Source organism: Pristis pectinata, chromosome 22, assembly GCF_009764475.1.
Source record: "Pristis pectinata isolate sPriPec2 chromosome 22, sPriPec2.1.pri, whole genome shotgun sequence".
NCBI lineage: Eukaryota > Metazoa > Chordata > Chondrichthyes > Rhinopristiformes > Pristidae > Pristis > Pristis pectinata.
Genome location: NC_067426.1, coordinates 14,034,615 through 14,056,217, shown reverse-complemented (window position 1 = coordinate 14,056,217; position 21,603 = coordinate 14,034,615). Strand labels below are relative to the sequence as shown.

The following is a 21,603-nucleotide window of genomic DNA, read 5'->3' as shown; positions in this document are numbered from 1 at the left end:
TAAAGAACCAGAAAGGAGATGAGGTTTTTTTTTAACACCTCGTGAGTTGTTGTCTCAAATGCACTGCCTAAAACTAGTGGTGGAAACAGATTCAAAAGTAACTGTGAAAAGGATGCTTGATGTAACAACAGTAACTATCACAGTGGTATAGGGATTGAGGCAGGAAATGGGCTTAATTGGATAGCTCTTTCAAAGGGCTGGAATTGACATATTTGGGCAAATGACTTCCTCCTATGCTGTCTGATTCCAGTGCCATTGTGATTTGGAAGGAGAGTGAAAGGCCTGTGCTAAATTATTCAATGCAATGTGACGCAATTGGACAAAATGTAATTTAATACAACATAATCCCGTGGGCAGCAGAACATGCATTTTTCATTTTGAACTGCATTATTTTCTTTAACCGTGAATAATTTTACATTAAAACCAACTCAATGAATCTTCATGTAAACTGTCATGTACCAAACTAGCCATGACATAATCACAACAGAGGACACTTTCTACACAACCTCCAGCCAATAACATTGGACCAGAACCAAAACTCCTGTAAGTGGGAGTAATATACAGTGCCTGGCACTATTTGCAGTAGGTTGACAATAAAAAGAATTAAATCATAGAAATTGCCAGGTGTCCACCCAGTTTCCTCATTTACCCTGGAGAACCCATCCATTGCCTGTTTGCATTGTGAGCCTTTTTGGAACAAGCTTTCAAATAGCAAACAAACACTCATTCATGGAAAGTAGTAAGTGACTGGAAAAAACAGGTTCACTTTCTGTTGGAATTAGTTTAAGTACAGTCTTACCAGCTGTACTTAACCAACTCTGGAAGGATATGGGTCACTTCTCTGAACCTCTTCTGAAACTGTCACAATTAAGAGAGAGATTACATTTTTGTTGAGGTGTTCCACATGGATTGTGTTGTAGTAAATAACAGTGATTCTTAAAAAATAAAGTCAGCTGGCCTATTCATAGGCTGTGCAGAAGATTGTCTAAAAGATTTAAGAAGGGTACACAGAGCCTTGATCTGTTCTTTCATGTCTTGTGTCCTTTGGCTCTGTGGTGTTTCTTGGCCAGACCTGCAGCAAGTGTTCCAAGTATTGGCCTTCATGGTCTCTCGATATCACGGTACTTCTTTCGAAGGATGGAGACTTGATCCTTGAACAGGACGGGGTCAAGACGGAGCTGTGATTGTACGAGGGGCATGTAGCCAAACCAGCTGGCAAATGTGTTAATGCAGTTCTGTCTCTGTGTGAAATGGTCTGGATTGGCCCAGAGAGTACTCTTTGACCCCTGTATGGTTAGGGGAAAATAAAAATACACAAGTCAGAATTGGAAACACATGAACACAAATACTATACCTAGAAATTGGATCCAATCCCTTTCTGGTGTCCTGTTTATCGCACTATTGCATAAATTTGTGAAAATGGCCAAAAATGTGTTTAAAAATAGTCTTGCGTTGCTTTACACCCAAATAAAGTGCTACAATAGGACCTCTGCTTCTCCCAAAAGGGGCTTCAAGAAAAGTCCTAACTGCTAAGTCTTTGCTATGTGTATCACTAGAGAAAGCTTTAAAAGAACTCTCTTGCACGTACAACTTTATAAAAGGTTGCTATGAAGGCAAGAGGAAACGTGTGATCTTTTATGTGAGGTGGCATGTACCATGTGATTAGCTGCCTTGATCAAAGCCCATGCCAGTGGCTTCAAGCCGCTGTGTGATGGATGGTCAGTGAGGCAGAGATTGCAGTATGTGGCTCTGAGGTGCAAAGTCTGAAGAATTTGCAACTAGTTTTACATATCATTGAAAGCTTGAGGCTGGTGGATGCTGTGTGCGTGGTATCAAAGTCAGAATGGAGATCATTTAAATTCATACTCATTGCACTGAGATTGCCAATGGTTTCAGTGAGTGTTCAATGAAGGTCACACCCAAAACTTTTGGTAAGGGATGAGATGCATGGTGCTTGACTTATGATATCTTTAGATGCTAGACTGGTGCCAGAAAACTGTCAGTCGCGCGAAGGTGAAATAGAAATGCCCAGGCCAACTTTCCAATGGGCACAATCTCGCTGGGAAATTATCAAAGTGCCATCTAAACTGGGTCGAATTATTTTTAAGCATAAAGGGATGGATGGATCCAGTTTCTAGGCTAAATAAAAAAGAAAAGTGAGTGAATTAAGCAGCCCCTCATACCCTCTCTCCCACTCCTTTTCATTTCCTGCCCTTGCATCCACTGTTTCCTTCAGTATCCCATAATTCTACTGAGATCAGTCTTTAATATCTTCAACAACTTAATCTCTGCCTTCCTGTAGATTGCATAATTCCAAAGATTTACAGCCATTGATGAAAAGCATTTCTCATCTGAGAGTCAGAGTTGTACAGCATAGAAACAGGCCCTTTAGCCCACTGCATATCTATACTAGCCCCACATGCTGCATTAATTCCATATCCCTCTCTGTCCTGCTCATTCAAGTACCTGGCCGGATGCCTCTGAATGTTGTTACCATTCCTGCCTCCTCCACCTCTGGCAGCTCATTCCAGATACCAACTACCTTCTGTGACAAATTTACCCTTCAGATTCTTCTACTATTTACACCTTCCCCCAACTTCCCTTAGACCTAGTTGACCAGTCCCTCATTCTAAGACCTTCAGATATTGGAACAGATTAAGGCCATTTGGCCCATCTAGTCTGCTGTGCCATTCAATCATGGCCGATTTTGTTTTTCAACCCCATTCTCCACCTTCTCCCCATAACCCTTAAACCCCCCCTTATCAATCAAGAACCTATCAATTGCTGCCTGAAATACACCCAATGCCACAGCCCTCTGTGACAACAAAGTCCACAGATCCATCTCTGGCTGAAGAAATTCCACCTTGTCTCAGTTTTAAAGTGACATCCCTTTATTCTAAGGCTGTGCCCTTGGATCCTAGACTCTCCTCCTAATGAAAACATCCTTTCCACGTTCACTCTACCCAGGCCTTGCAGTATCCGGTAGGTTTCAATGAGATTTCCAACCCCACCATCTTCCTGAATTCCATCGAGTACAGGCCAAGGATATCAAACAGTACTTGTATATGTTAAGCCTTTCATTTCTGGGAGCATTCTTGTGAACCTCCTCTGGACCCTCTCCAGGGCTAGCAGATCTTTCCTTTGTGATCCTGAGCCATTGTCCCTAGGTTCGAGACTCCAGCCAGAGGGAATAACCTCTTGGTATTAAACCTTCTCTCGTTCTTGCTCTCTCCTTTTTTGTATCTGGTTCCCTGTTCCTTTCTCAAACTTTAAATTGCGCAGGTTAGATATCACCAGCTGTTGGCCGAAGCCACCTGTTGCCCTCACAACATCGCTCCCTTCTCAAATTTCCTGTGGCTTAAGATGCAAGTTACAATTGAGCAGAAGGGTGCAAGAAGGACCTGTGATACAAGATGCCTGCTCCAGGGTGAATTAGTTCAGTGCTTTTTGGGGCTTCTGATCTCCTGGCAGAATAAAGCAACTATAAGTCTGTGTTGCTGCACAACCTCACACTGTTACAGCTAACCGCAGGGGGAGGAATGATAGGCCAAATGAAGGAACCAATAATTTAAAAATAGGTAGTATTTAAATAAAATTCTATGATACAGGGCAGCTACATCACAGCAGCCCATTTGTCCTGTCGCGCAAGTTCTGGTCTATGGATAATGCTAAAGGCACAGCTTTTTCAAATTCATTTGCTTCAGTCATTACTCGAATTGCGGGCCCTAAATTATTCAACCGGAGTTGATCAATAATTTATCAACAAGGGGCGGTAGTATGATTCCTAAACCTTCTGTCCACAGTGGGCACATCATTGATCGCTCGTTGTCAGAGTTGGTTCAACCCAATGAATGATGGTGTCTAAATCTCATGGGGCTGCCTAACCAATTGAACCAAAAATCAATCCAGCTCCAGCTGTGCAGGGAATAGAATGAATGATCAGGTAGCATCTTGAAAACTGATTCTACGCACTTGGTCTCAACAAACAGAGGAAGCTATGGTTGAAATGCTAAACTCTTAAAGTGGCGATAATGCACGCACTCTCGTACTCTGAGAGGATGCAAAAGACAGTTTGTCTGTGAATGTATCCCCTACCCCACTCCTTGCCTTCATTCTCTCTCATCATCATAATTCTTTCTGTCAGCACGAGATGTTTTAGCTGATTGGACAGATGGGGTCTTTTGCTTTGTGTCTCATCTGAAAGATGGCACTCTGACAGCACTGTATTTCCTTAGATTTATAGACTTAGATTATGTGATCAAGTCTCTGGGGTGGGACTAAGCCCTGACCTTTTGATCTTTAAGGTGATGGTGTTATCCATAGTTGACATCTACATTGGTTGGTTATTGAAAGGACGGCTATCCCTGTCAGGAAGGGTGCTTTAAACACTGAGTGCCCTTAATTCCTTGGAGGGATGAGAGACGGCAGATACTGGAATCTGGAGCAACAATCTGCTGGAGGAACTCAGCAGATCGAGCAGCATCTGTGGGGGTGGGGGGGAAGGAATGTCTGACATTTTGGGTTGAGACCCTGCATCAGGTTTTACCTGAAATGTTGACAATTCCTTTCCCTCCCACAGATGCTGCTCGGCCTGCTGAGTTCCTCCAGCAGATTGTTGCCTTTTAATTTCGTGACTAGTCTGGATACTTGCAGACCTGGCCATTAATAGCTTAAAGACAAATTGTGACCCCCCCCCCCAACTTTTCTGGGCTTCACTGTGTGACTGCTGATTTGTAACCAGTTTAAAAAAAAGGCAGAAGTGCAAAAGGTTCCTAGTTAATTCAAGCAATATCCTCTGACCTGTGCCACAAGAGCAAACTCCACCAGCTCCATCAATACTGGAAGCTTAAAGTGTTGATCAATTAATTCTCACAGTTTGTGGGGCATGAGGTTAATCACTAGCAAGGCTATTTATTATCCATCTTCTTCAAATTGCCTTAAGAGGGTACTGGCCTTCTTGCTAAATGGTGGTAGTGTGTGCTCACCATTCACTACCTCTGAAAACTCCTCCAGGACTATAATCCCACTCCTCGATCTCTGTGTCTGTCCAATCTGTGCTTTTACACGTGGCCCGACTTTTCACTATTTTGCCATTGCCAGCCACCCCTTCAGCAACTTCTGTCCCAAGTCTCTGCTTAATATGTCTCATTATCTCATTCTCCATAAAACATTCATTCGACATTAGTACAACATGAATTCGGAGCAATGGTTGGCAATGTGGCCCCAAGAACTTGCTCTGCCATTCAATAATATCTGATCATTGGCCTCAACACTGCTCTCCTGCCCAATTCCCATAACGCTTTGACTCTTTCCAACAAAATTATCTCAGCCTTCAGTATACTCAATGATTTGGCATCTCTGGGGTTGAGATTCACAACCATCTAAGAGAAGAATCCTTCCATATCTCTGTCTTAAGTATGTAACTGTTTAATCTGACTATGTCCTCTTTCTAAACTCTTCTCCTCACACTATCTATCCTTTCAAGCTTCCTCAGAATCATTCTTGTTCCATTTTGTTCCGTGTTTTTTCACAGCACAACCCTTTCATCCTGTGATTCAATCTAGTGAAACTTCTCTACTCTGCCTCCAAGGCAAATATATTCTTCCTTAAAATGCTGCCTGCAACATTCCAAGTATAGTCTCCCTAAAGCCTTGTACAGTTGTAAAAAGGCTCCCTCTTTGAGAGTCATACAGCACAGAAGTGGGCCCTGCTGACCATGAAGTACTAACCCCATTTTTACCAGCACAACTCCACTTTCTTTTGCTCTATCACTGGATCACATGCCTTAGCTGCCTAGACCCAAGTTCTGGGATTCCTCCTCAAACCTCTTGATCTCCCTCTCTCTCCTTTTTAAGATGCACCTTTTAAAGTCTTTGAATATGCTTTTTGACAACCTCTCTGAATATTTTCCAACATGCCTGTGTTTCAAACTTCTCTAATGTTCTTGTGAAGAGCCTTGTTAGTAGCTGCTGCCTCTCAGAGCACATCACTGCACAGCTCCATTCTATTCCCACCCAATGTCCACATGTATGGACAAGGTTTCCAGTTTTGGTTTGTCATATTCCAGGAGGTTTCATGCCCTGTCTGTGAACTCGTGCTATTAGTTGCCTGCCAGGTCCATCCTTGTGAAGTGCCTGTGATTTTACTTACAGCAGTGCCTTGAAGATAAAGTATTTTAATTCCTTGAAACCTGAAGGCAGCCGTGGATGGCTGCTACGCCTGGCCGTGGCTACCTCACAGGTAATATTACAGATAACAGTGCATCAAGACAGTTCACAGGTATGCTACGAAGAGTGATGCTGAGGAGCAGAAAGAGATGCAAGGACAGGTGACCAAAAATTTGGTCAAAGAGAGATGCTTTAAGGACCATCTTGAAGAGAGAGAGGGGATGCAGCAGGTGGAGGTTAAGTGATGAGAAGTCCAGTACTGAGGGCCCCAGAGGTTCAATAGTTGGAGGTACAGAAGTCGGGGATGTGCAGAAATCCAGAATTGGAGAGCTCAGGTTTCTCAAAGGTTGTATCATTAGAGATGGTTAGTGTGGTAGGAGGGTGTAATCCTACAGAGGGATGAGAGTTGTAAATGGGAGTTGTTGTCAGGCAGCGTTGGTCAGTAGCCAAATGGGTGACTGGGACTCAGTACAAGTTAGGAAATGGGTGGCAAAATTTTGTGTTCAGGTTCATGGAAGGTGCGAGGCTGAGCAGGAGAGCCCTGGTATTGTCAAGTCTAGAGGTAATGGAATTTATACCTGATAGAGGTGTATAAAATTGTAAGAGGCATAGATGGGATAGGTAGAAGCTTTTTCCCATGGTGGGTGCATCAAAATCCAGAGTGCATAGGTTTAAGGTGAAAGGAAGGAGTTTTAAAGGAGAGCTGAGGGAAAAGCTTTCTTTTACATGGTGGTTGGTAACTGGAATTTACTGCCAGAGGTGGTGGTGGTGGAATCAGATACAATCACTACATTTAAGAGGCATTTAGACAGGCATTTGATTAGGTAAGGATACAGACCTAATGTGGGCAAAAATGGTTAGTGTAGAAGGGCAAGAAAGGTTAGCATACACATGGTGGGCCAAATGGCCCATTTCTCTGCTGTATGTCTCCATGATTCTAATCTCTCATTCCCCACCACTTCAACCTAATTATCAGGAGAGCTTAACTTTAATCTGCATTTGTTTTATTTTAATATAAAATGGCTCTTGAATTAAAGGACAAAGTTAAAATCAATGACACGTATAGGAGTACTGTGACCAACAATGTAAAAGGGACATTATTTACAGAATTTTAATTAAGAATTGCACACGGCACACATAATTAAGTCAAACATGACATAAAAATTACAAATTGACCATTTTTCACTAGTAGCTGCTGATGCCAACAAAATGGTTTTGGTCCAACTCGTGTTATCAGCATCAGACCACATTAATCACCAGTGATTATTGATCATGGCAGAACAGACAGCTGGTGAGCTTATCACTGGAATATTGCCGCGATGCTATCATTATTCAGTGGTAGAATCATGGTACCAACACTAATTGCTGGAATCTATTTCTAATGATGTATTCCTTGTAATGATATCTGTACAACATCCTGTCTAGTTATTTGGCTCAAGCCCAACATCATTCCCCATCCCATTTCAGTGTCGCTGAGTTCGAGTTTCATGTTGGCAATCGGGTGACTACATAATATGACTACACCCAAGGGTACCTTTTTAATGGACAATTTTTAATTCTTTAAAATTATGAGGAAAGAGTACATGAAGTAGGGCTTGGAATATAGAAGAATAAGGGGCTATTTAAAATGGGGGGGGGGAGGGGGGGCTTCAGCATTTTGCAAGGAATTGATAGGGTAGAGAAGAAGCATTTTCCTGTGGGTGAGGATGCAGGACTAAGATTGTCAACATTAGTACTTCAAACGTAAGGGGCAGGTTGCTGTTGTTGCTGCTTTTGCCACTTGTGCCTCTTCCCCCCTCACCCTTCTCCTCATCAAATAATGAATCCACGATCTTTGAAGCCACCTCTAGAACAGGTTATCATATTCAGCAGAATTGTTGGCTGTTGGTTTCTTTAATTTTTTTTTAGTACTTAGAACATAGAACAATTACAGCACAATTCAGGCCCTTCGGCCCAGAAAGCTGTGCCGAACATGTCCCTATTCCTAGAAATTACTAGGCTTACCCATAGCCCTCTATTTTACTCAGCTCCATGTACCTATCGAACAGTCTCTTGAAAGACCCTATCGTATCAGCCTCCACCACCATCTCCAGCAGCCCATTCCACTCACTCACCACTCTGAGTAAAAAAACTTACCCCTGAAATCTCCTCTATATCTACTCCCCAGCACCTTAAACCTATGTCCTCTTGTGGCCACCAATTCAGCCCTGGGGAAAAGCCTCTGACTATCTACCCTATCTATACCTCTCATCATCTTATACACCTCAATCAGGTCCCCCCTCATCCTCCATCTCTCCAAAGAGAAAAGGCCGAGTTCCCTCAACCTGCTTTCATAAGGCATGCTCCGCATTCCAGGCAGCATTCTTGTAAATCTCCTCTGCACCCTCTCTTTAATAACTTAAATTCCTCCGTTTCTCGTTGCTATTAAATGCTTGTGTGGTATGTTTATTGCCGTCTGCAATGAAGACAGATATAAATTTTTTTAATATCTCCCATTTCTTTGTTCCCCATTATAATTTGTTTAATGCCTCAGCCATTTCTTTGTTTTCCATTGTAATTTGTCCTGCCTCTGTCTCTGAAGGACAGCACTCTTCAATATTTATGTAGAAACCCTGAAAATCATCTCAATATTCGTTGCTCATTTACTCTGGTATTTTATCTTTTCCCTTATCATCAAAATTTTGGTAGTTTGATGCCAGATCCTCAAACTCTACCAAACCAAAGGCATTTTATTCTTCATGGCAACATTATTTCGTTCTTAAATTGGGCAATGGATAGATCACACGTCCTGTGGAATGTGTATTTGATGTGAATTATGAAACATTTCTTTAAATACTTGCCATTGTTTACTGGTAATGTTTTTAGCCTAATTTCCCTGTCTATGTGAATTCATCCCCACATTTTTGTAACTGGCTGTGTCTTCAAAACAATACAGTTTCTGACTGTATCTTGTTCCTTTCAAACTGAATGTAAAATCAAACCATGATCACTTTCCCTTATAACGAGATTACTAAATAAATGTTTCGTCATTTGACACAGATTCTAAAGTGGCCTGTTAGGTATGCTGTACAGCTCCAGGAGAAAGTCCCTGATATGAATTCATCTTCCAAACTACTCTTCCCAATTTGATTTGTCCAATTTAAAGAAAGATTTGAGTACCCCAGGAATATTGTGTTACTTTGGCTACAAACTCTTGTATCCTGATTTAATAGATCTTCAACACTGTTGTTGCTTTTAAGGAGCCTGCAAATAATACCAACAATTTTTTTCAGTTTGTTGTTATCACTGATTTCAGCCCGTACTACTTTTGGTCATCATGCCATACAGGATCAAACCAAGTTATGTCATTTTGTGCCATTAGTTCACTTTGCTTGTTATGAATGGTTTTTACACTCAGCTACAACTTGCTTAATTTATACCATTTACTACATTTTCCTGATTTGATTTTGTTCAGTGATGCACATAGTTATCAAACTCTCTGTAGTTTTTATCATTCTCTGCTACCATGACTTAAATTGCTTTATTGGCCCAGTGTCATGACCTCCTCCCTTTTTAAAGTTGTAATTCTCCCTTGTCTGAACCCTACCCCACTGCCTCCCCATCTGATTCTTTTTGAATGTTACCAATGAAGCTGTTTCCACTGCTGGAAGTGCATCCCAGACCATTTTTCTGCTCGCAAAATGTTATTGCATTACTTGTAATTTGTGAGTGAAACAATTAATTCTTATTTACCCATCAAAACTATTCATAAACTGGTTCACTTCAATTAAATCTCCCTTTAACCTTCTCTGGTCTGAGGAGAATCACTTCTCCAATGTTTCCTCATTCCTCACACCATTCCAGTGAACCTCTTCTGCACCCACTTCACAGTTGAGACATCCTTTCTGGAGTGCAGAATTATACTATCCTCTAACAGGTGACTGGCAATTTTGCCAGTAGAAACACATTCTATTAATTAAAATCTCCTTGGTATCATTTTAAGTTCTGACGTGGTAACACCAAGGGAGTAAAATACTCTATCTTATGTGGCTGCTTTGTATCACCAAGTTCTCAGTGTAGATATACTATGTAAAATAACTACACACCTGCTGCATCAGGGTCTCTTTATACTGTTTCTTCTGTGTGACTTTGATTGAGGGAAGTTTAGTAACTGCTGACACTAGGAAATTCATCAGAATGTCTTCACAGTTGGCTGTCTGGTCTATGAGTGCATGTAGACTTGCAGGCAGGTAGTTTGTGAACAAGTAATGGTAATATCTGTGAAGGCATAAAAAAAAGCTTAAGGAACCATAACAATCAAAACTGGTACTATGTGTGCAGTTCCCCTGATGGCTTGGATGACGACACTCCCGTTACTGTGTGGTATTACAAAAACACTAACCAATCCTTGATTTTTGATTTGTTGAATTAGATGATTATGGCAGGGTGGTGGTAAGGATATGTCTCAGTATTAGCACTCTTGCACAAGACCAAAAGGTTCTGGGTTCAAGCTGCACTCTGTATAACCTGTACACATATTCAAGGGGTGCATGGCTGCACAATAAAATTAACAATTGCATGTATTTCAATGGTAACACTTCTGATATTGGTAATAGGAGAGAGCCCCAGCTTGCTCAGTCTTTTCTGATAGTTAAGACCTCTTCAGTTCCAGTATTAATCTTATAAATCTCATTTGCTCCTTCTCTGCTGCCTTTATATCCATCTTCGTAATATGGAGACCCGAACTGTGCACAGTACACCAACTGTGGTCTTATCAACGTTTTATGCAAGTTTAACATAAATTCCCTGCCAATAACTTAAACCAGTGCTCATCTGCTTGTTTAAATGGATGTAAAATATTCTATGGCAATTTATTATCCAATTCAAATTTAGAGTAGGTGCATTCTCCTGCAGTAATCTTCAGCACACACCTAGACTCAAGGTAAATTAACATAGACCAGTGTGCATGACGAAGCTAGGGGCTCCGTGATGAATTTTTAAAACAGGGTATGAGCTGAGATGAAATACTCATTCAAATACTAACAGGCTGCAGTTGGAATTTCACTACCTGTGTTCTTCCCTGAACGCTGGGGGTGTGGCTATCCACGAGGTTTATGAGACAACACAAAAGTAATAAAGATGGTCCCATTGAGTCTGGTTCAGTTCCCAACAGCCTCTGAAAGTTGCAAACGTCAGAATCATTGCTGGAGTAAAAATGCTGCAGTGTCAGCTTTTTCTTTGTGGAAATTGTATCAGCTCAAGTCAGAAGAGGGGGGGGAACGTGCTGGTGGACAAAGGAGAACTAGATGGAGGAGAAGAGATGGGGAGGGGGGTGGTGGAGAGTGAGATTGTGAGAGTGCTGGTGGACAGTGCACAGTGAATCAAACTGAGCTGCAAGTTCCAAAGGAATCATGTCCAGATTCTGTGGCTGCCAAACCATTCCCTCTGGACATTTCTCACCCCCCCCCCCCCACCTTGCCATCACTTCCCACAACCAACGTTTCAGGTTGGAACTTCTAATTTTGGAATTTGGCAGGTCGGGGATCGGGTAAGCTCTGCGACAGGATAGTCAGTGCTGAGATAAAAGTAAAATAAACTCAACTACTCAGCCCATGTAAATTGAACAGCATAAAACCACCTTTAGTGATTTCCTGTTGCAGAGAGAGCTAACACAGCAGTGTACAGGACGCTGACTGGTTTAGACTGATAAATAGAGGGAACTGGTTTGCATTCCTAAACCGTTCAAGAATTAAGGTGGAAACATTTAAAATTCTGGTCAGCTGCAACAAGGGTGATGTGAGGCCAAACATTTTTTGTTAAACGTAGACAGTGGTTGTGATTTGGAACTCAATGCCTGAAGGGCTGGTGGAACCACAATCAATCAGAGTTTTCATAAGGAAATCAGAGAGTCACTTGAGAGAGGATGGCCACAGGAATTAGAATGACTGGATTGCTGTACCAGGAGCTGTCACAGATTGGATGGATTGAATGGCCTCTCTCTGGTGTAACAATTCTATTATTATCTGATATCCTTGAGGATGGGTAACTGGAGGTGCTGACTACAGGACAGGTGAGAAGAGCCTCACAACCATACGAGTTCCAGTATGTCTCAGAATCCACAAGCACTACTCCTCTTGTGCTGTTTACCTGTGGTAAAATGCTGCTCCAGTTAAAACCATGGAGTACTCATTGGTCCACTTGGATGTGTATCCCCACAATCCCTTGCTGCTGTCCCAAAAATGACTGCGAGCTGGGTAACCCACGATCCGATCAGGGAAGCTGCACCACACGATGAATGCAAAGTCAACCTAGGGAACAAAGGCAGCAGTTCGTCAAGTTTTGGACATGTTAAACTTCTCTGCTATGATCATCTCTTCTGAATATAGAGCTCCACTTGTAACTAATTCACAGGTAAAATATTCATGAAAGGATTTTATCCTTAAACTATTGAAGTGGTATCACTGTTGTGACAATCATGTTGACACGTATAAATGACAGTAGCAAGTACAGACTAATACACAAGAGCAAAAACTCTAGTTATTAATTCCTATCCCACATCCATTGTCCATTTCCAGTGCTCTTACCCCTGGCTAAGTTGAGATCTACCAACAAAATACAAACCTGGGGAATAAGCTGTGATCTTTGGTTTGAATAATTGCTTGTCACAGCAGCCATTGTCTTTGTCCACAACACCAAAGCTGAAGTTGGAGTTATCCAAACCAACTTAGCCACTGCTGGCAGGAAGCGAGGTGCCGTGCAGTAAAACTGCCCATTGAAGCTCAACATTGAGACCATAAATAGGAACAGCAGCAGAACATTCAGCCCCTCAAACCTGCCCTGCCATTCATTAACATCATTGGCAATTCCAACACCTCAAGTTCACTTTCCTGCTGTCTCTCCATAATCCTCACTGATAAAAATCTATCTAGCTAAACTTTGAATATATTCAAGGATTTAACTTCCATGGCCTTCTGGAGCAAGGAATTCAAAAGACTCCTAATTATATGAGAGAAGAAATTCTTCCTCATCTCAGTCCTAAATGGACCCATCCTGAGACCACATCTTCCTAGTCACAGGCCTCGCAGCATTTAGTATGTCAATCGCCCTAGGAATCTAACATGTATCACATCTCATTGTTTTAAATTCCAATGTGTTCAAACCCAACTTGTCCAACCTTGCCCTTCTAAGCCAATCTCTCCATACCTGGGATCATTTATTGAGGACCTCTAATGTAAAATATTCCAAGGTACTTCAAGGTTGGTTGTTAGACAAGTTGTTACAGCGAGCCACAAGAAGATGTTAAAAACACGTGACCAAAAGCCTTGCTATTAGAGGCAGGTTTTAGGGTAGAGTGATAGCATTTTTTTTTGGGGCACAGCAGCTGGGAGCAATTTGCCAGCTGTAGGTTGTGCACTGCAGCAAGGAAAATAGTTTCAGCATCTACGTAATAATGATTTCCCATTTATATAAGAAATAAAGGTGTGGCTTCATGCTATTGAAACACAGTCAGACAAAGAATATAAATAATACAATAACACTGTTTTATACTCCCTGGGACCACGATGGGTTCTGCACACTGATGAAAGTGCAGTATGTGTGTGTGTGGTGGATTCTGAGTTTGGTCATGTGTTACCTGTATCTTCTTTCTCTACCCAACCCTTAATTCTCTGTCTTTATTCAAATTTAATCCCCTATCCTCTTCCCCAGTGCTCTTCACCACCCAAAATAACATCCACTCTTCTCTCTAATCACCTGCTGCCTCTTTTACCCTCTGATCTTCTCTCTCTCCACTCCAAGTTCAAGTTCTCACTTGCTCTGGTTTTTAAGTGAGCTCAGTTTAAAACACAAAATGCTGGAGGAACTCAGCAGGTCAGGCAGCATTTATGGTGAGAAATTTACAGTTACCCAAGGCCCCATTACAGGGACTCGAAATGTCAACTATACACTTCTCTCCATAGATGCCGCCTGGCCTATTGAGTTCCTCCAACATTTTGTTTGTTGCTCCAGATTCCAGCATCTGCAACCTCTTGTGTCTCAGTTCAAAAACCCAACTGGCTCTAGCTACACACACACACAAAGCCACACACAGGGCGAAGTCTGTGTCTCCATATTTTCAGCTCTGGTTGGAGAGTCACACAATGTTCTGCTCCCCACACAACATGTTTTGTGAACTTATCAGAGATGCTGTTTGTCTATAGACACAGTTCCTTACCTGAGCACTTCTTCCTGAAAAATGGGAATTCACAGTTGCCTTATTTTAAGAAACATCTTGAGGATTAGAGAATGGCTGGGTATGAGAAGAGGTCAGAGGAATATCTTATCAAGGTTAGGACAAAGACAATCTGAGGCCAGCCTCCAGGAATGGTGTGATGAAAACTGGCAACTCATGACAGGCCAGAGGAGCACAGAGATTTCAGAAGGTTGTTGGGCTGGGGAAGGTTACATGGGTAATGTAGAGCCAGGCCATGATTTGAAAAGCAAGTTGAGAATTTTAACATCAGGCTAGTGCTGGACCAGGAGCCAATGAAGGTCAGTGAGATCAGGGATAATGGATGAATGATATTTGGTACAAGTCAGGATCTGAACAGAATGGCGAGTTGGGCAAGATTTCAAAAGTTTATCTCTACTGCTGAAATCCACCTCAGAGTGGCTATTGCTGTCTGGTTAAGCTACTTGCCATCAATGTATAGAAGCCCAGGTCAAAATAACACAAGGTAAATTTTATTCACCCTGTGCTGCTGACTGGTTGATGCCCACTTAAGACTGAGATGAGGAAAATATTCTTTTCTCAGAAGGTTGTGAATTGCGGGATGCTCTACTCGAAGAGCTGTGGATGCTGAATCACAAGTATATTCGAGGTTGAAATAAACTTTGCACCATAAGGGAATCGGGCAGGAAAGTAAAGATGATCAGATCAGCCATGATCTCACTAGATGACAGAGTAGGACCACGCAGCTGACTTCTGTTCCTATTTCTTACGGATGGTATCTTGTACACATCCAGCGTATGTTGAAAAATGGTGGGCTGTTCAGATGCCCTGCTTCAATTTAAAGGACCAGTAATTACAATGGCAATACCTCACAGAAGTTACCCTAACCAATCATTTGTTCTTCCTGTATGCTGCCTCTGAGTTAAAGCTCGTGGGTTCAGGTTCCACTAGGGAGACTTGAGTGTTAGTATTGTGGTGCTGGAGAAAGGTTTGTTGAAACAGTAAACTGACATCTCTTCTGTTCTTTCTCCTTCTATTGACAGAAGGTTCCATTTTAAATAAAATCAGAGGAGTTACCCCCAGTTTCCTAGCCCCTATTTTCCTTTCATTTAAGGTAGTTAAAATAGATGACTTGGTCACTCCTGTTTGTGGGGGCTTGTGTGCACAAACTGACCACGACATTTCCTAAAGTACAACAGTGACTTGAAGTATTTAATTGACTGTAAAGCACACTGGGGCATCCCAATGTAAATGTGCTATTGAGTTAAGGTTACTTTTCTCTTAAACGCTTGCTCTGTTGGAAAAACAACAGGTTTCTGCATTTAGCTTGTTAAAACTACCAAATGTTTGAAGAATAACTCAAGATTCGAATGACTTTGTCACCCCAGTTTGACAGGTCCTGGGTCATTCAAAGTGGAATTCTACCATGAATTGATTCTGTTCATTCATGCTAAAATTTGTATTAAATTAAACAATGAGATTTCAATTTGAATGATCACAATCATAAAGACAAACTCCTGAATTGAAAGCCTCAGAGAATATTGTAGTGGATAATGCACTCTCTAAGGAATTAAAAATGTAAACATATTGAGGAAAATCAGTCATGTACAGCAGCCTACCTGACTTCCTGATAATTGCTCAGGCAATCAAAAACAGCTGGATACTGACCCAAGAAACACTCTCCAAGACACTGCACAATGTAATTCAAAGAGTACAGTACTAGACAGTGCAGCAGTGATGGAGTTGCTGCCTTTAAAACTAGGTGTTACGATGAAACCTGGGTACTCCCTACTGGATACAAAACATCTTGAGGCATTATAGACAAGGGGAGCATGGGCAGTTTAAGAGTGGAGAGGCTTGGGGGTAATATATTGGCAGGAACAGAGGAGTGGCTAACAAGCATTAGGTAAAACATTCTCTCAGCATTCAGTGTCAATTCCCCTCAGGATCTTGTGTTTCAATATGATCACCCCTCATTCTTCTAAATCTCAATGAGTATAGACCCAAAATGATAAACCTTTCTTCATACATCAACCCTTCATCTTAGGAATCAACCTAGTGAACCTTCTCTGCATTGCTTTCCTCAACTATATTCTTCCTTAAATATGGAGATCAAAACTTTACACAGTACTCCAGGTGTAGTCTCACCAGCATCCTCTGAAGTTGCATCAAAATACACTTATTTTATATTCCATACCCCTTGTAATAAATGTCAACATTTCCATTGACCTCCTTAATTACTTTTTGTATTTTATCTTAACCTATCTTTTTGCCAGTCCTTTGTGTTAGGGTTAGGGTTCCCCAATCCCTTTTTGTAGTACAACATTTTATAGCTTCATTGCATTTAAATAATAATTTGTTTTTTCATTCTTCCTTCCAAAATGAGTATCACCACATTTTCCCCACATTATAATCCATCTGCCAACTTCTTGCCCACTCAACTAACCCTTTGCAGGCCTTTTTGTGTCCTCCTAACAATTTGCTAACCCACCTATCTTATCAACAAACAATTGTCTAATGTTTTGCAGAATGTTTGGGACATACCTGAGGATTAATGTTGAAACTGAAATATTATAAGCAACCATTAAAATGTTGAAACAATTATTTTTGAAAGATTTACATCTTAAAAAAAAGAGATTGCTTAGCAGGACTTGTGTTGTGCCCCTAAAAATTCAATAGTACATCATTCAATAAGATGCAATTAAAAATCTTTTATTACAAAAATAGTTTGTTAAATGTTAAAGTTCTCATCAGTTTTAATGTGGACTGCTTTGTTACAGACTGCAACAGCACTCTATCTAGATTGCCTTGATGAAGAGTGTAACAGCATGCCCTCTGGAGGATCGGGGAATCCCTACTCCAGAAATTGCTGTCGGATTTTGTGACTACTCCTAGCTTTACCAACACTCTTATGGCAAGCTCTGTGTCATTATATAATCAGTTCCAAAGAATATTGGGACAGCTGAAGATAGTTGCAGGGGTTATATAGTCAGTCTTTTTCGTTATTACACAGAACAAATGTAATCAAAAAGCAAAAAAAATACAACTGCTGGAAATCGGAAATAAATACTGAAAATGCTGGAAACACTCAGCAGATCAGGCAGCATTTGTGGAAAGAAAAACAGAGTTAACATTTCATTTGATGACCTAAAACGTACTTATGAAAGTTCAATGACTTTTTAGTCAGGACTGGTAGTTCTAATGAAAGATCATGTACCTGAAAAATTAATTTTGTTTTTTTCTCTCTCCACAGTTGCTGTATTATCAAGGATTTTCTCTTTCCATTTCATTCACATATTCAGCTTGGTTTAGAAGGATAGATATTTTGATTCACTGCACAGTTCTGAAAGGATGAATACTGACAGCACTGTGCCTTGATATGAAGTTGATTAATACCAATAGGTTTGACCATTTTATCCACTGTTGAATGACCCATGTAAAAAAAAACATCTCCTGTTCAGCCCCTTTGTGCCAACATGATATTTTATCTTTTTTTTTGCTGGTTGACCAGCCACTTAATCATTTACATCCTAGGGCTAGCTCTAACAGTTATGGAAAACAACCAAACAATGAGTGATAATGCCTGCTGGTTGCTGGAGGTCAGGATTCAATTGGAATTCCAAATTTTCTAGCCTACCACTGTAATGGAGCATCACTGATAACTTGTCCTAAAGACCATAACCTAAACAGCAACTCATTCAAGGACCATCTGCAGCAGCAAAAAAAAGAGTTGATGCAAATCTTTGCATTCAGTTCATTCACTCTCCCTCTCCTCTGCTCTATCCACGAGATTGTCTGCCCAAGTCATTGCACATACAGTATACATTCAGTATCTTTGATGCTGTATCTTTGTACCTAAGACCTACAGAATGGTCTGTTTTTTATTTTTGTGGAGCATGTAACAGAACATCAGGGATGATATTTAAAGCTCAATTCCTTTGCACGGTGCCTGTGTTTTGCATACCTCAATTTGAAGATGCAAATTATAGGTTGTCGAGTCTTGTGGATAAATTTGCTAGGAATTGGCTCACAACTCACTGTTTAACAATGCCCACTCATGGAGGTGTGAGTAACAGCAAGGCCCTTTACAAGTAAAAGAGAGAGAGAGAGATGGAGATAAGAGGAGAGGCAGGAAGAAAAAGTGTGAGAAAAGGGAAGAGGCATAAGCTTTAGGAGAGCTGAATCTTTTTCCAAAGTGGGGCTGGATAACAATCATTTGTGTTTTCTTTTATCACTTCAGAAATTTGATTGGGCACTTGTGGGAATTGGTGATTCTTGGATCTCTGATGCATTTTTGCCTCAGGGTTCATGTGTGCATTGTTCCTTTTAGAGTACTGGAATGCATTGCAGAGGAAGTGGTGGAAGTAGACACAATAGCAACGATTAAGAGGCATTTAGGTAGGCACATGAACAGAGAGGGGATGGAGGGACAGGTACCATGTGCAGGCAGATGGGAAAAAGACAAAGAAAGCAGACAAGGAGAGTGATAGAGACACAAAGAAACAAGGGAAAGACAGGGACAGCCAGAAGAAAGAGATGACAGAAAGAAAGGACTTAGGACAATAAGAAAGAAAAAGAAAATTTGGTGCAACAAAAAAACTATAACAAAATACTGAGAGAAACGGAGATAAAAAGAAACGAGAAATAAGGAGATCTGATCAGTTCTGAAAAATGCTCCTGGAGCTGAAACATTAACTAAGGCGCGGTAGCGTAGCGGTTAGCATAACTCTTTACAGCACCAGTGACCAGAGTTCAATTCCGGCCACTGTCCGTAAGGAGTTTGTACATTCTCTCTGCGTCTGTGTGGGTTTCCTCCAGGTGCTCCGGTTTCCTCCCACATTCCAAAGACGTACGGGTTAGGAAACAGTGGGCACACTATGATGGCGCTGGAAGCGTGGTGACACTTGTGGGCTGCCCCCAGAACAGTCTATGCAAAAGATGTATATTTCACTGTTTCGATGTACATGTGACTAATAAAGATATCTTTCCACAGATGCTGTCTGACTTGCTGGGTGTGTCCAGCATTATTTATTTTAGTTTCAGGTTTCCTGCATCTGCAGTTCTTTTTTTAAATTTTCATGTATCTAAACTGCCCCTTTTTTTTACTGCTGCTAACCTTTGGATAGAATGGCAGGCATCCACTATCCATGGTACATCACTGTAACTCATCAAGCCTTATTCAATAGCATCTTTCCAACTTGCAATCTCTACTATGCATTTGGAGAAGGAAAGCAGATAATCAGGACTTTCTAGTTCCTTCCAAAGTGCACACCACCCTAACTTACAAATATATCACACCCATTATTTCATTTTCATTAGGTCAAAATGCTGGTACTCTCTATCTTTACGGCTTTACAGGGCTTTCCTCTCATGAAATGAATTACTGGAGACTCAGCACCACCTTTTCAAGGTCAATTAGGAATTGGCAGTAAATTACATGCCAGTAACAGCATGTTCGATGAATGAATAAGTTTACAGTGGAGAGTTTAATTTCATGTGTCTTTCATGTCAACACATGAAATACTTCTGTTCCATGTAATCTATCTTTCCTTTCCTGGGTTCTTAGCTCACGTTAATTATTTTAAATCATTGGGTTGCATTTGCCCATATTTTCTTCAGAACCAGTTAGCAACATTCTTCATTATTGCCGAGGCTTATTCTCAGGTCATCTATAACAGTGAAATCCCAGCTTACCTCATTGGTTGAAAGTACGGTGTCCTCATCCAGACTCAGCACTGCGTCTGTTGTTATGACATCATAAGGAAAGAAGCGACTGCTCATGGTCTTGAAAAGTAAAGGCAGACGAATTAGTACAGGGTCTACCCCACTCAAATGTTCCCATTTGTATTCTCATACAGTTAGCACCAACAGAACATCCATGCCACTTAGGATGAGATGCTTTATCTTACAATAATAGAAAAGGAGCAAATCTGATGTCACTTCCTCTCTGGGTTAACACAGGCATCAGATATTCTCCCACATCATGGCCATTTGAGAACTCTTGATACTTGATCTCATAGAATCCCAGGAAGTGACAGGAGTTATCATTTGTTGGATCTAATCCAGTCTTTACCTAATGTTCCCAGATGCAGGAGCACCTGGGTAGCAATCAGAAATGGGGATTTTCCTGATGTTTTTGTTTCCCCTTGACCCAAAGATAATAATGTATAGTCCTAGGCTTTTCTTACCTGCATCACCTAAAACAATACTGGGGATGATCATAATAACAACTGAGCTCCAGGCAGGAGGAGTGGCTGGAATCACCAATCACAACATATTTCTATGAATAAATTTGCAATGCTCCTCATGACTAGCATTGTCAGACCTCTAGAGAATGCCTTGGAATTGCCAAGATAATAAAAGAGAAATTTACAGAAAAATGCTGCACGCATTCCTGGGGCATGGGGCATTGAAAAGATCTATCAAAAATAAATTATTTTAATACTTTTGTACAGAGGGACCTTAGGATCCAAGTCCACAGCTCCCTGAAAGTGGTTGCGCAGGTTGGTGGAGTGACGTGCTTGTCTTTATTAGTCGAGGCATCGAGAGTCTGGAAGTTGTGTTGCAGCTCTACAAAACTCCGGTTAGTCCACATTTGGAGTATTGCATTCTGGTTGCCCATTATAGGAAGGATGTGGAGGCTTTGAAGAGTGTGCAGAAGAGGTCTACCAGGATGCTGCCTGTATTAGAGGGCATGTGTTTATGGGGAGAGGCTGGACAGCCTTGGGTTGTTTTCTCCGGAGTGGCAGAGGCTGAAGGGAGACCTAACACAAGTTTTTAAGATTATGAGGCATAGATAGAGTAGACAGCTGGTACCTTTTTCCTCCAGAGTAAAAATGTCTAATACTAGAAGGCATGCATTTAAGGTGAGAGGGGGGCAAGTTCAAGGAGATGTGCAGGGCAAGTTTTTTTTTTGCACAGAGTGGTGGGTGTCTGGAAATGTGCCGCCAAGGGTGATAGTGGAGGAAAATACAATCAAGACAGTAAGAGGCTCTTAGATGGGCACATGAATGCGCAGCAAATGGAGGGATATGGACATGGTGTAGGCAGAAGGGATTAATTTAGTCAGGCATTTAATTACTAGTTTAATTAGTTTGGTACAACATTGTGGGCCAAAGGCCCTATTCCTGTGCTGTACTGTTCTTTGTTTTATTTATTATATAGAAATTGGATATAGAGGAACAAGCTATTTGGGTATAACGAAGAATCTAATTGCTTTCCAATCGGTTGAAACAGCAATACATATTA

The 21,603-nt window shown here is 41.2% G+C and overlaps 1 protein-coding gene across 1 annotated transcript in view; it reads right to left on the bottom strand.

Annotated features, from left to right (window-relative positions):
• Nucleotides 1-316: 316 nt before the first annotated feature.
• The window catches only part of LOC127581615 (exostosin-1-like), a 215,688-nt gene continuing 194,401 nt past the window's right edge, over nucleotides 317-21,603 (bottom strand). Inside the window, exons 8-11 of the mRNA XM_052036128.1 lie at nucleotides 20,050-20,139; nucleotides 12,294-12,454; nucleotides 10,253-10,424; nucleotides 317-1,286 (exon numbers count right to left, since the gene is read on the bottom strand). Of these exons, the coding sequence (XP_051892088.1) occupies nucleotides 1,101-1,286; nucleotides 10,253-10,424; nucleotides 12,294-12,454; nucleotides 20,050-20,139 (609 nt within the window). The 3' untranslated portion in view covers nucleotides 317-1,100. The remainder of the gene's footprint in view (nucleotides 1,287-10,252; nucleotides 10,425-12,293; nucleotides 12,455-20,049; nucleotides 20,140-21,603) is intronic.